Source organism: Cicer arietinum, chromosome 4, assembly GCF_000331145.2.
Source record: "Cicer arietinum cultivar CDC Frontier isolate Library 1 chromosome 4, Cicar.CDCFrontier_v2.0, whole genome shotgun sequence".
NCBI lineage: Eukaryota > Viridiplantae > Streptophyta > Magnoliopsida > Fabales > Fabaceae > Cicer > Cicer arietinum.
In genome coordinates, this window is record NC_021163.2 from 1,304,483 (window position 1) to 1,316,695 (window position 12,213).

Consider the following 12,213-nt stretch of genomic DNA (forward strand, 5'->3'; position numbering starts at 1 on the left):
AATCGATCCAAATTTAAAGTTGGGAAATGCAGAAGAAGACATTGCAGTTGCAAGGAAATGTATGAAAGGTTAGTTGGAATACTTAAATATCTGTCAAATACTAGACCTGATATTGCTTTGCTATAAGCTTATTCAGTCAATTCATGCACCAACCAAAGGAGGTACACTTGCAAGTTGCACTCACAATCGTGCAATATTTGAAAGGAACCTCAAGAAGAAGAGTTTTGTTCAAACGAAATGAAAATGTGGGTCTTGAATCATATACTGATGCTGACTATGCATGGTTAATTATAGATAAAAGGTCAATCACGGGATATTGCACTTTTCTATGTGGGAATCTTGTGACTTGGAAGAGTAAGAAACAAAGTGTGGTATCCAAATCCAATGCTGAAGAAGAATTTAGGGCAATGACCAAAGGGATATGCGAGTTACTATGGTTGAAGATCATTTTGGAGGACCTGAAGATAAAGTGGGATGAATCAATGAAACTCTATTATGACAATAAATCTGCTATTAGCATAGCACATAATCCAACGCATCACGATAGAACCAAACATATTGAAGTCCATAGACATTTCATCAAAGAAAAACTCCATAGTGGCCAAATTTGCACTTCATATGTTTCCTCCCATGGCAACCTTGCAGATCTTCTAACTAAACGGCTAAACAGCAGTAACTTTGAAAGAATTGTATCTAAGTTGGGAATGGAGAATGCCTATTCACCAGCTTGAAGGAGAGTGTCAAAATCTGTTTTTGTTTGATATCCCTAAAGTATAGAGATTCAGTTGTATAGGAGTAGTAGTAGGGATTTAGTTATATATATATATATATATATTTGATGTATTGCCAACATATTTCAATTCAATAAAATATATTTTTACCCTAATTCTTGAGAATCATTCTTAGACACTCTCTCAAAGTCATGCTCGCAACAGAAAACCAAAAATAGTACCAAAAGGAAAGAGAACAAAGAGAAGAAAAAACTATTAGTTATTGACATTGGTGTAAGTTTGGGAATTGATGGGTTAAAAAATACAAATGTTTTACTCCTAAACCTAATTAAATAAGGAAAATTCTTGAAATATGTCGAAACCATTCCTAAGAGATAATCTAAGATACCGTAAAATATTGTAACATACAATAATGAGATTATGGAAAAAAAATTATATTCTAACGAAGTTAATATGTAAACTAAGTTTACCTTTAAATTTTTTATCTCTGCAGTAAGAGCCTCAATCTTTTCGGTGTCTTCGAGAGGACTAGAGCAATCCCTAATAGCTTCAATGCTTTCATTATCTTGTAAAGAACTTGAGGATTCTTCGTGGAATACATTTGAAGATTCTTCGTGGAATACATTTGAAGATTCTTCTACAGAAGGACTTTTATTTTCCACTGATATCTCCACAGCCTGGCAATCCATGATAACAAACATATTATCTAGTTATGCCAGTAGCAAGGTCTTTAAGAGAATTATGCTGAAAGAGGGTGCTTATGGTTTTTACGTATTCATTACTGTCAGTGCCATTTACAGACCAAAGACAATCCTAATAATTTTTTCCTTAGTTAAAAGGGAGTAGTCCTCCTAAAAATTAAACATATTGCCCTATAGAGTATAATGCTTACTAGTTGCAATTAATAATAATTATCAAGATGATAAATATAAGAAAAGAAAACATATAAGAGTAAATATTATATAGAACCTCCTTCTGTTCATGTTCATCACTACATTGATCGGCACTTCGAGAAATGATTGACGCTTTCTTAAGGTTCTGATAGTCAGAGAGAGCTTTATGTCGCCGCCAATAGGACTGCATTTTTCATTCCTAAAATTTCAGGAAATACAAATATTTTTGTAAAAACATATTAACATTACAAGGAAATATCTAACCTGAATTCTAGTTGATGCACTAGTTTGCTTTCTATATCTCAATTTATCATGAGCAGCCATTACCAGAAAACCTGTCTGCAGGACAATGGCAGAAATCCTTATTTCAGTGTAGCTTTTTCTGGCTAATCTTCTGCGCGTATATGCTTGAATTTTGATTGCAGCTACTTCCCTCTTCATGTGGTAGTATTTTCTCCGTGCCAGATCTCCTAAAAATCACAAAAATCAAGTAATTCAGGAAATATATTGATTGGATAAATGATTGTGGAATTCTGTATGTAGAACTTCTTAAGTCTATGCTTCAGTGTCCCATTGAAGCTGTCAAGAGAAAGAAATGAAGAAGCTGTGCCAAAAAAGAAATGTCAGGCGAACTAAACTATAAAAGTCCTCATAGTTTAATCATTTCATTGACCCAGATATGACAAGCTCCATAAGAGCAGTTGTAAGTTAATGACCTTGATGCAATGTTTTCATTGTTTAGTGACAATCATACAATCTTTTAGACTGTAATAAATTTGAAGAGCTGGAACTGAAAATAACACAGCAACACATAAAATGGTGTCATGAATGGAAGAATAATAAATTCCAACTTTTTGGCTTGAAAAGAAACTGTTACTTTTCTGTGACAAGAAGCATTGTTAATATGTAGAGATTGATTATCACTGAATGTCTATTACTATTTGAATTTCATTTTCTTCTCGCAGATCATTACTTTCAATATATATATATATATATATATATATATATATATATATATATCATTTTGATGATAATTGTTCACTTGAACAAAGAAAGAAAAAGGATTTGCAATATTAATAAAATGATGATGCGTCTCAACCGAAAGGCTTCATGCTTTCCCCCCACCGAAGTCACTCAGCCTCTGAGTAACCAATGCAGAGACAATAAGCTTTTTGTATTTTGGGAAAGAATCAAATCACTCTAATTTGATTTATTTTCTAATTTATTTTTCTTTTATTCTCTGCATTCATTAGATAGCTGGCAGCATTGTATATATATATATATGTTTGTACTGTTTCAGTTTCAATATAATAAGAAATTTTCCTTCCCTCTTATTTTAACCTAGCTGCACCTTAAAACATACTTTTCAACCTTTGCATAATACAAAAACTACAGATAACTGACCTCTGCAAATAGATTGCATAAAGATAGAGGACTTTCGCAGTGTAATATATGATTTCCGACTAAAATGAGTTTTAGTCTGCTTTTGGATAGTTGTTGCAGAATTGCTAAGCATGTATGCTCTCCGAGCATCCAATTCTGCCATATGACCAGCTCTTAGGAATATTTTTGTTTTCCCTATCTGCAAAATTAACATGATTATGAAAAGTTCAAGTGACCATACAAGAGTATCTTGCTATATAGAATTTCGGTTAACATATGTGATAGAACATACATCCTTCATCGTGAGTTCTTTAAATGCCCCAATCACATTTTTAAGAACCAGAAAAAGATTCTATGAAATACAACAACAGGAGCATCTAAATAAAAGTTAATTTGATGTTAGAGGATAACAAATTCCAAGTTTTTCAATATTTGAGGGTTGTAACAAAGTAAATTCAATAGAGTTCCAGTTCTACCTGATAATCTGTCAGCCCAGCCTTCTCTAAAATCTTTTTACACGAATCTTTTTCTTCAAAGCTGCATACATGCAGATAATTTTCAGAATGAGAAATCAGGTAAATGTCAAAGCAGAGAGCAATGGCATCAAGCCACTGGGTAAAACGAAAGCAGCTAAAATCAGACGTGGATAACAATTTGCCACAAAAATTATTTGTTCCCATGCAGATTATATTTAATTAATCTTATAATACCACAGTACCGAACCATAGTTAATGTTTTCTTTAAAGTAATTTCTACTTAGACATTTCCATTTTTACAGCACGATTGCAAACTTAAGATGTTCCCTTGTTCTTCAATGGTCAGCAAGTAACGTCAAAGTACTTATCTGAGAGTTTTCCTTTTGCCTTGTGAATTTTCATATGCATACAATTCTGCTTCAAATCCTATTTTGTCTAATTCTCTTAAGTTATTTTTGCAGTGATTTATGAGTTCCTGCGAAGTTACCAAAAGAAGAAACTTGAAAACAGCTTTGGCTAAAATAAGTGTTATGTTACACTTACTTCCCATGAAGAACCTCTGGAGCAAGAATGCCTAATCGAGTTAAAAATTCATGAAAGGTCCTGTGAGTGGGGAATCCAGCACATTTTATTCTCACTGCTTCAAGAACACCCTGCAATATCAACAATGGGGATAAATTCTACAAACACTAGTTCAAAGAAAGCAAAGGGCTGTTGGCACTTGCAGTTGCTCATTCACATTCATCACACTTCTTTAATTGCAAATTGTCCTCTAATAAAATACAAACAGACAAATACAAGTAATTAATATTTGCCTAAATAAAATTGTTATTTAATTGAAGGAAATGTAGGAAATAAGTAGCTAGTGGAGAATGTGAAGAGGAAGTGGAAGAGCCTGCAGTTCAATCCTGTGAGCAATCATGGAACAACTTAGTTTCAAAATCTACTTACACCAGAACGTAATTGATGGATGACGTTCATATTCTCAAATATGCCAGGTTTTAATAGACTATTTGGCTTCACACATCTAATATAGTGGGGCTCTGTCAGATTGAGTGCATCCATCAAATGTTGTAATTGTAGCTGCACAAATAAGTACAACAGTATTTACCTTTCAAGGTAAGGCTTATCAGAGCATATTTTCTTCTGACAATGTAAAGACCCATATTTTAGATACCTTAAAACGAGAACCAATAGAAGAAAATTTAGCAGATTTGGCTGTCTCCTCAGAAAGTGGAGGAAAAAGCTCTGCTACAAATGAACATTTGGAAGTGCTTAGCATGTCTTGATGTTCAGGAACAACATAGTCTTTGTTTTTGTCTAGGAACTGCTCAGACTGATACTGGACCTGAAAAGAAGAGTATAAATAACAAATTTAAGCAAAACTATAGTGAAAAATAATAGTATTTTGCATAGAAACGATGAAAAATCAAACTCACCTCCCCTGCATAATGAACAATAGTGAAGTCTGAGCGTGCCAATTTTGGCTTGATGAAGCGTTTGTGATCTTTGAATGTCTGATAAAGCTTTGTTGAAAATGTTTCATGAGTTGACTTGGGAAACATACTGCAAGCAGACAATGATCAAGTCAACACAAAAAATAAATTCAAAATTGTAAGAACAAGTTTACACGTTGCCTACGAACAATTTAGCAAAATATCGTCAATGACTCTGTAGGATGAATTATCAGCAAAACATCTTAAGGTAGTTTACATTTGTGTCTCGGAAAAGATACTAGTGAACAAGAGACCAAAACTTGCATATTATCATAGAACCCGAATTCATGCAAAATTGTTAGTATTATTGATTGAAAAAATAAACATATAGCACAGAAGAAAACGCCATGTAGTCGCAGAGCTAAGCTCTTCAGAAAGGAGATAATTTTCTCTCTGCCCAAACCTCTAAGATTCTAACTGAATATAGAATGGATTCCCCCTTCATGTCCTCTCCGTATAATTACATTGCAACTTCCCTATTCAGCTTAGTTGTTGGGCTTAGCCCCAAACTTGGTGTCCCATCACTAGTCGCTAGAAAAATTGGCGTGTCTTCAAGTCTGAGCTTGAGAAGTTGACTACCAACACTGAACTTTTCCTCCCATAGAGCTTCTTCCACAACCTTCCTTTCCAGTTCCACTGAATAAAAAAAACTGCCCAATAGAGTCTCTTTCATGATTGCTGAATTTCTGCTCATCCAAAAATAGTATCTCAACAAAATAAAATTTCCCGAGGTAATTTTCATTCAGCATACAAAAGACACGGGGGATCATGCTGGTTGTTTAGAACACATTTCTTGCCACATAGTCAGCTGCATTTTTTATAAAAACTCTTGTGCTGCTATTAGACTTGACATTAAGTATCCATCTAAGAATTTGTCCACCAATATCCAATGTACAGAGCTTTTCACCGCCTTCCCAACTTCCCAAAAGAGATAATAATTATTCCTCAGTCCAATGCATTGACCCACCCAAGGACAATGGTGATCCAAACAACCAACACCAGGGTTGCATACAGAGCAAGGTAATCCATGGGGAAGAAGATACACCATATAAGTGATACAATGCTTCACCTTTATAGAGAAGCCATTGACCATTCCTTCTTCAATTTTAGGGAGCCATAGGTTCAGTGTTTGCCACCACACAGAATCAACTAAAACTGACTGGTGATAAAATATTTAAGTATTGTCCACGTGCTTTATGAGTTGTAAATGAGAGTCTTTGTCTAAGAAATTTCTTGCCATTAGTTTTGGATTAGGCTTCAAGACGGTAATGACCCCAACAAATACAATGACATATTGTTTCTTTTGTTTGTTGAAAACATAGTCTAGAGCTTCCAGAATCAACATTGTCAATGTATCCATATCAGTCGGCACCTAGACATACTTCGAACATGCAGATTTTTCTTGCATCATCATGTAAATTAGTGAGACGGTGGCCTCATCATCTAAGCACATACCAAGTACATCACACTATATGTGCATTTCCTTCAACATCTACATGATCCAATTCCCCGTCAATTGCATGCTCTAAGGCCTTGCAATAATGGTTGTAGAAAAAAGAATGACTTCCTTTTAGTATAGAAACTGAAATAGATGTCTTTACTTTGGCAAGGCACTGCAAATTTTTCCCAACAATACCCTTGTTATAAGCACAACACTTGTTTCAAAGTATGTTGGTGATTGAGTTGGGTCAGCCAATACAGAGGTTAAGAAATCCTTTGCAAATCCTTCTACATTCTGATTTGGGATGAATGGGTTTTGGATTGGGACCTTATAGACTTTTTTATATTGGGTCAAGCACATACAAAACCGGCTTGTAAGGTGAGAATTGTCCCCACTTATAAACACATTTTCAGATCATATCTCATCCAATAGGGACTTTAACACGCAATCCTCTTACACCCAAGCCTGGACAACTAGACCATGACCCTAGTGGCCTGATAGCAGGTCACCAAACAGATCTTGGATAAGCTCTAAAACCATCTTAGATTTTTTATATTGGATCTAACACGTCCTTACAAAACCGACTGGTAAGGTGAGAACTTTCCCCACTTATAACCATATTTTGAGGCCATATCTCATCTAATGTGGGACTTAAACATGACCATTGAAATTAAACCCTGAACTAGGCTATCTAACACCCTTTCATTTTGAACCCATATTGTAAATGCCTTACCCAACAGACTAACATTATCTTGGATCTGGCCCATCTGGCCCATTAGGTTTATAAAGATACCCAACTCACCAATTAGCCAGTTTGTCCATATTTTCTCTAGTCTTCCCAACTAAAACACCAATGAAATAGGATGATAAGTGTGCATACCAAATGACTCAACGAGATGGAACTGTTTCCCACTGCATGTAGACTAGCAGTAGGCATCTGTAGTTGTAGAGGAGCTGCAACCTGTCAACTGGTGCACGGTGGTTCCGATGGCTTTGGTGGCAGGGAGAGCCGCAGCTTGTGAACCAACATCCAGTGGTTCTAGCGGCTTTGTTGGCGGTGGGAGCATGGGCAGACCTCCCACGATTGGGGTCCCTATTGCTATTGCATGCATTTTCAGATCTATTGATTCTGACAACAACACAAGGCTGATTGAAGTGTCGATTGACCAAGATCTGGTCTTGACACCACCGCAATACGACCCACTGTCAACAAAGGTGACGTCTTTCTTCTTCATTTTGCGAACAATTTGGCCGTTGCACTTTTCCTCTTCCATGATCGTCCCTTGTTTCCTCTTCAATTTCTCCACTGGAGTGCTCAAAAACCTTGTTGTGTGATTCCATCTCACTTTGGTTCTCTTGTTTCAAGGTTGTCAACCCTTCAAAGACACAGCCACCGTGGCTGTCTCGGAATTTTTTTATCACAGCCACAGAGAAAGACTTCCAATCTAAATTTAGGTTCTCTTGGCATCATTAATGGAACCAAAGCATGGTTACACCACCTTCCATGTTCATGAATGCCCGCTACAACTTATCATGTGAGTGAAATTCTTGCTCCTCGAAGAACCTTTCAGCCCTAGTGATCCACCCAATTGGACTACACTTTCTTATCCCATATTTCCTTCACTTCTGGCAGTAACACTAGCTCCCCCTCGAGCATTCAGTAGGCAAGACCAATTGGTAGATCCATAATAACCAGAAATAGTATCAGTATTATTGATTGAAAAGAGAAGAAATATTACAAAAGAAAACACAAACACCCCAATAATCTCATAGTTAAGCTCCTCAGAGAAGATATAACTTTCTCTCTGTCCAAAAAATGCAGAATGAATTCCCCCTTGTGAAGCCCACTTCTTATAACTACGTTGATTTACCCCAAATGACTATTGCATCGCCGATTCTTCTCCAACTTCCCTATTCAGCTTAGTTGTTGCGGTTAGGCCCAAACTCAATCTCCTATCGTATTCCTTCACCTAATAAGGATAAATATCAAATCTATCACATCCCATTACTTGTAGACTCTTAGATTGAAATTTACTTAAACAGTAACCATCAATCTGAATATAGAATGCATGGTTAAGTTATGAAACTTAGTCTATCACTTGGGTAAGTCTTATAACATCTTAAAATGATATCTTGCAAGACGAAAAGTCTTCTCATTTCTCTAATTTTATCTCTTTTTCCAAATACAAATGCGTACATTGTATAGCATTATGAGAAGGGAAAAGTCTGCATACCAAGCCTCGTCAAGCAAAGCAACTATTCCACCAGGTTTCTGCAAAATAAGAAATTTTTACATATTTGGGTTATAACTTTTTGAAAGCATATTCAGAGGATATAATCTAATCAAACTCCAAAACAAATATTTTATAGATTTTTCAACACAAAATTTCTACATAAAGGAAAAGCCTGCTGTGAGAAACCAGCATCATATATGATAGAACACTGCAAATTAAGAGGAATGAGGGTCCAAAGAGTGGGCGCTACTCACCCAAGTCACACACCTCACACACATTTAGTTTCTAGAATGATGAATGGAGGGAATAAAAGCTAGTTAATAATGTCTCTTATTCTACTGATATTCCATTAAAGGAATGAGGGAAGGGGAAGTGGGAAAGGCATTCAATTTTAAGAAGGATGAATGGAGGGAATAAAAGCTAGTTAATAATGTATGTTATTTTATGCTATAAGAATGAGGGAATAGGAAGAGTATTCAAAAAATATTTTAAGAAATAACTAGGGGAAGTCTTTCTCTGGTTAGGAGCAATTTTGCTCTGATTTAGGAGTTCTTAGAACTTTGGTTTAGTTTTTCTTTTTGCATCATTTCCTGATTTCGTCATTGTAAAAGATACTACTCTAATTTTAAGAAATAATATACATTTTTCTTCCATTAAAATTCTGAGTTCTATCAATATATGTCTCGACTATAAAATGGTTTGTGGAGAAAATCCAGAATCTTTCCAATACCATGGCTGACAAAGGATAATCTTCCTCAAGGCTTCCATTGATAAAAGAGAAGCATATATTGTCCCTTGGCAATGAACCATGTGTACTAGTTTAAAGAGACAAGAACCACTATACAACATCAATAGTAAGTTTTGAATCTGGGTGGACCTAACTCAACCCTACAAAACCAACTTATAAGGTGAGAGACGCCCATCACTTGTAACCATTATTCAAACATATTACTATCCAATATGAGACTCTCAACACATACCCCTCACACTCATGACTGTGACTCGGGTGGCTTGATAAATGGATTGCTCAATATATCTTGGGTAAGCTCTGATATCATTTAGAATCTAGGTTGAGCCTAACCCAGTCTTATAAAACCGACTTATAAGGTGAGAGATGTCGCTACTTATAAAGTTATAACCACTATTCAGGCTCAACCTAAATTTTAAGTGTCAGACTCTCAATAGTAAGCAAGGCCAACCACTAGACAACAGAGTCTAGGAGCAGCCAGATGCCTCAACAGGTAATCTGTCCCAGAGAATATTCCGACTAAACATGATTTCTCTTGTGAATTATGCAATGCTTATAAGATTGATAACATAGAAATGATTACTCATGTAAATAACCATGTATATCAAATTTTTGAAGCACATTTTGGCAATTTAGACCAAATAATAACAGATACAAACCAGTATAAAGCACAAATACAACATAGCACGGACATGAGAATATAGCTAACTTCAAAAATTATAGAACATGACACAGCTGTAATAAAGCACATTTTCATTTGTATTCACATAACGATAGAAAGTAGTAGAAAAAAAGTCGCTTTCCATGTGATAAAATAGGTAATAGGAAAAAAAAACTAAGTGAAAAAGAGTGACATTGTGTGAAAAGGAAAACCGCTTGATCTTACGATCCAAACAAAATCTTCAGTACAAAGTAGAATTACAATGACTCTCTTGATACAAGAGGATTTTTCTCAAAATCACCAAACTAAGATGGTTTACAATATCTCTCACAACTCCCACCAAATATGGTGGAAATCTAGAATCAAGATTCACTTTCACTCTTGAAGTGGATTATAGTAACTCTTTCTCACTCTATTATTCTTGAGAACATGCTTTTTCTTTTTTGACTAATCTTGAGAACATACTTGATTGCTTACTCCAACTCCTTATAAGTTCCCCTTTATATAGTGAAGAGATGTGGCATCCAAGAATGAGAAAGTGAATATTAATTGTTCTAATATTTTGAACAAACCTAGAAAGTTCAATCTCTGTTTTTCTATGATGAATGTGATAATTTCAATAGTTGAGGATTAATTCCAGACCTTGGAAAATGTTCACATCTCTAATTTCCCATGCTTGGTTATCAAGATTTCCTTGATATGGTGTTCCATCAAGTATAGAAGGAATCCCAATGCATAAAATAAAAAAATTGAAGAAAAAATTGTAAGATATAATTAGAAGTGTTTTTGAAATGTACTACACAAATATGTATCCAAAAGGACAAAACAAATACAACACAAATATGTATCCAAAAGGACAAAACAAATACAACACAAATACTATTTGGATTTCTTGGATTCTAATAAACAAACAGGTCTTCACAAAATCAAAAAAGCATGATCTAGCAGAACGTCTGGTTATTAAATATTAAAGAAAACGGTATTTACCATATTCATGATACTTTCAAAGTCACTACTTACACAAACAGTTTTCTTTTGTTTTTAAGTTCTAAAAATTCCCTTTAATCTCTCCAAAAATTTACTGTTGATTGGGATACTTTGTTAGAGATATACAAGCCATTGTCAAGCCTAAGCAATAAGGATGAGTATAAGTTTTACATACTGGTTATTCGCAAGGTACCAAAACCTTCCGTGACCAAGTGGTTAAGATTTGCATACGTGTTCTGACTAATGTTCATAGTTAAGTTGAATTTAAGAAAGAAATAAAATGGGCATTTACAATTGTCAACACTTCAAACCTATAAGGCTCTTGTGTAAAGAGGTATAAAAGCCATTCATGGGCCTCTAGTCCTATACCTAAGCTTAAGCTTTGTGACTGTGTCTGTAAGCCTCGATGCCCTTAAAGTAGACACGTACTGAGCACCAAACGGATCAAAATATGGGCTGCCTATAGATTATTGAAATTTCATACTTAATATATGTTTTGTACTTATCACTTGCATAGGTCAAATACCAAATGCATACCTAGTATGCAATTCAAAAACACATGTTGAATACTAGATTATATTTGCTCCAACCAAATTATTGGAACTTAACAATGTTATTAGGCATTGTACTAAATTTGGGGGGCATTTGGAGAAGCTTATTTAGATTTATCTTATGATGTATAAATTTGAGAGTCTATGAACATAGGTTATGGCATATACATGTATTGATATGCAAAGCTACAAATTATGCTTTCATAACTTCCATTAAGAGATAATAAGTCAAAATTAAAAGTTTGCAGAAACCTTTTCAATGAGATCTAGTACATCTTGATTATCTACAAATTCTAAGTAGCTCCAATCAATCTCTTCTTTTGTGTATTCCTCTTGCTCCATCTTAAATACATGCTGCAGCACATAATCGACATCAGCTTGCGTGTCAAGATAAAAGTGACAGTTGAAGTTGTCAAATACGAAAAACTAACCTCATACCTGGTTGAAGTGCTGCTGCAGCTTTTCATTCGTAAAATTGATGCAAAACTGCTCAAAACTGCAAAGAGTAAATTAAGTATTAGCTTACTGCCCCTTTTTATTCATTATTTAGAAAAATGCACTCAATTTTAATTGTTAGAATATTAGAAAATATCTTATAATATCTTTTATATT

The 12,213-nt window shown here is 34.9% G+C and overlaps 1 protein-coding gene and 1 long non-coding RNA gene across 5 annotated transcripts in view; one reads left to right on the plus strand and one right to left on the minus strand.

The window, feature by feature from the left end:
• The window catches only part of LOC101507174 (myosin-11), a 29,419-nt gene that overhangs the window by 8,435 nt on the left and 8,771 nt on the right, over positions 1–12,213 (minus strand). For all 4 annotated transcript variants that reach the window (XR_012162584.1, XM_073366960.1, XM_004495061.4 and 1 more), the window contains 12 exons: positions 12,040–12,097; positions 11,854–11,955; positions 8,655–8,692; positions 4,923–5,049; positions 4,661–4,831; positions 4,435–4,566; positions 4,027–4,136; positions 3,484–3,544; positions 3,029–3,206; positions 1,889–2,094; positions 1,701–1,808; positions 1,202–1,408 (listed from right to left, as the gene is read on the minus strand). Coding sequence is in view for 3 of the 4 variants with exons in the window: in XM_073366960.1 (XP_073223061.1) it covers positions 1,202–1,408; positions 1,701–1,808; positions 1,889–2,094; positions 3,029–3,206; positions 3,484–3,544; positions 4,027–4,136; positions 4,435–4,566; positions 4,661–4,831; positions 4,923–5,049; positions 8,655–8,692; positions 11,854–11,955; positions 12,040–12,097 (1,498 nt within the window). In the remaining variant the exon portion in view is untranslated. The remainder of the gene's footprint in view (positions 1–1,201; positions 1,409–1,700; positions 1,809–1,888; positions 2,095–3,028; positions 3,207–3,483; positions 3,545–4,026; positions 4,137–4,434; positions 4,567–4,660; positions 4,832–4,922; positions 5,050–8,654; positions 8,693–11,853; positions 11,956–12,039; positions 12,098–12,213) is intronic.
• On the plus strand, positions 2,091–4,135 carry LOC113786109 (uncharacterized). The gene is made up of 2 exons (XR_003472193.2): positions 2,091–2,327; positions 3,945–4,135. It is a non-coding gene; the product is annotated as an uncharacterized lncRNA (long non-coding RNA).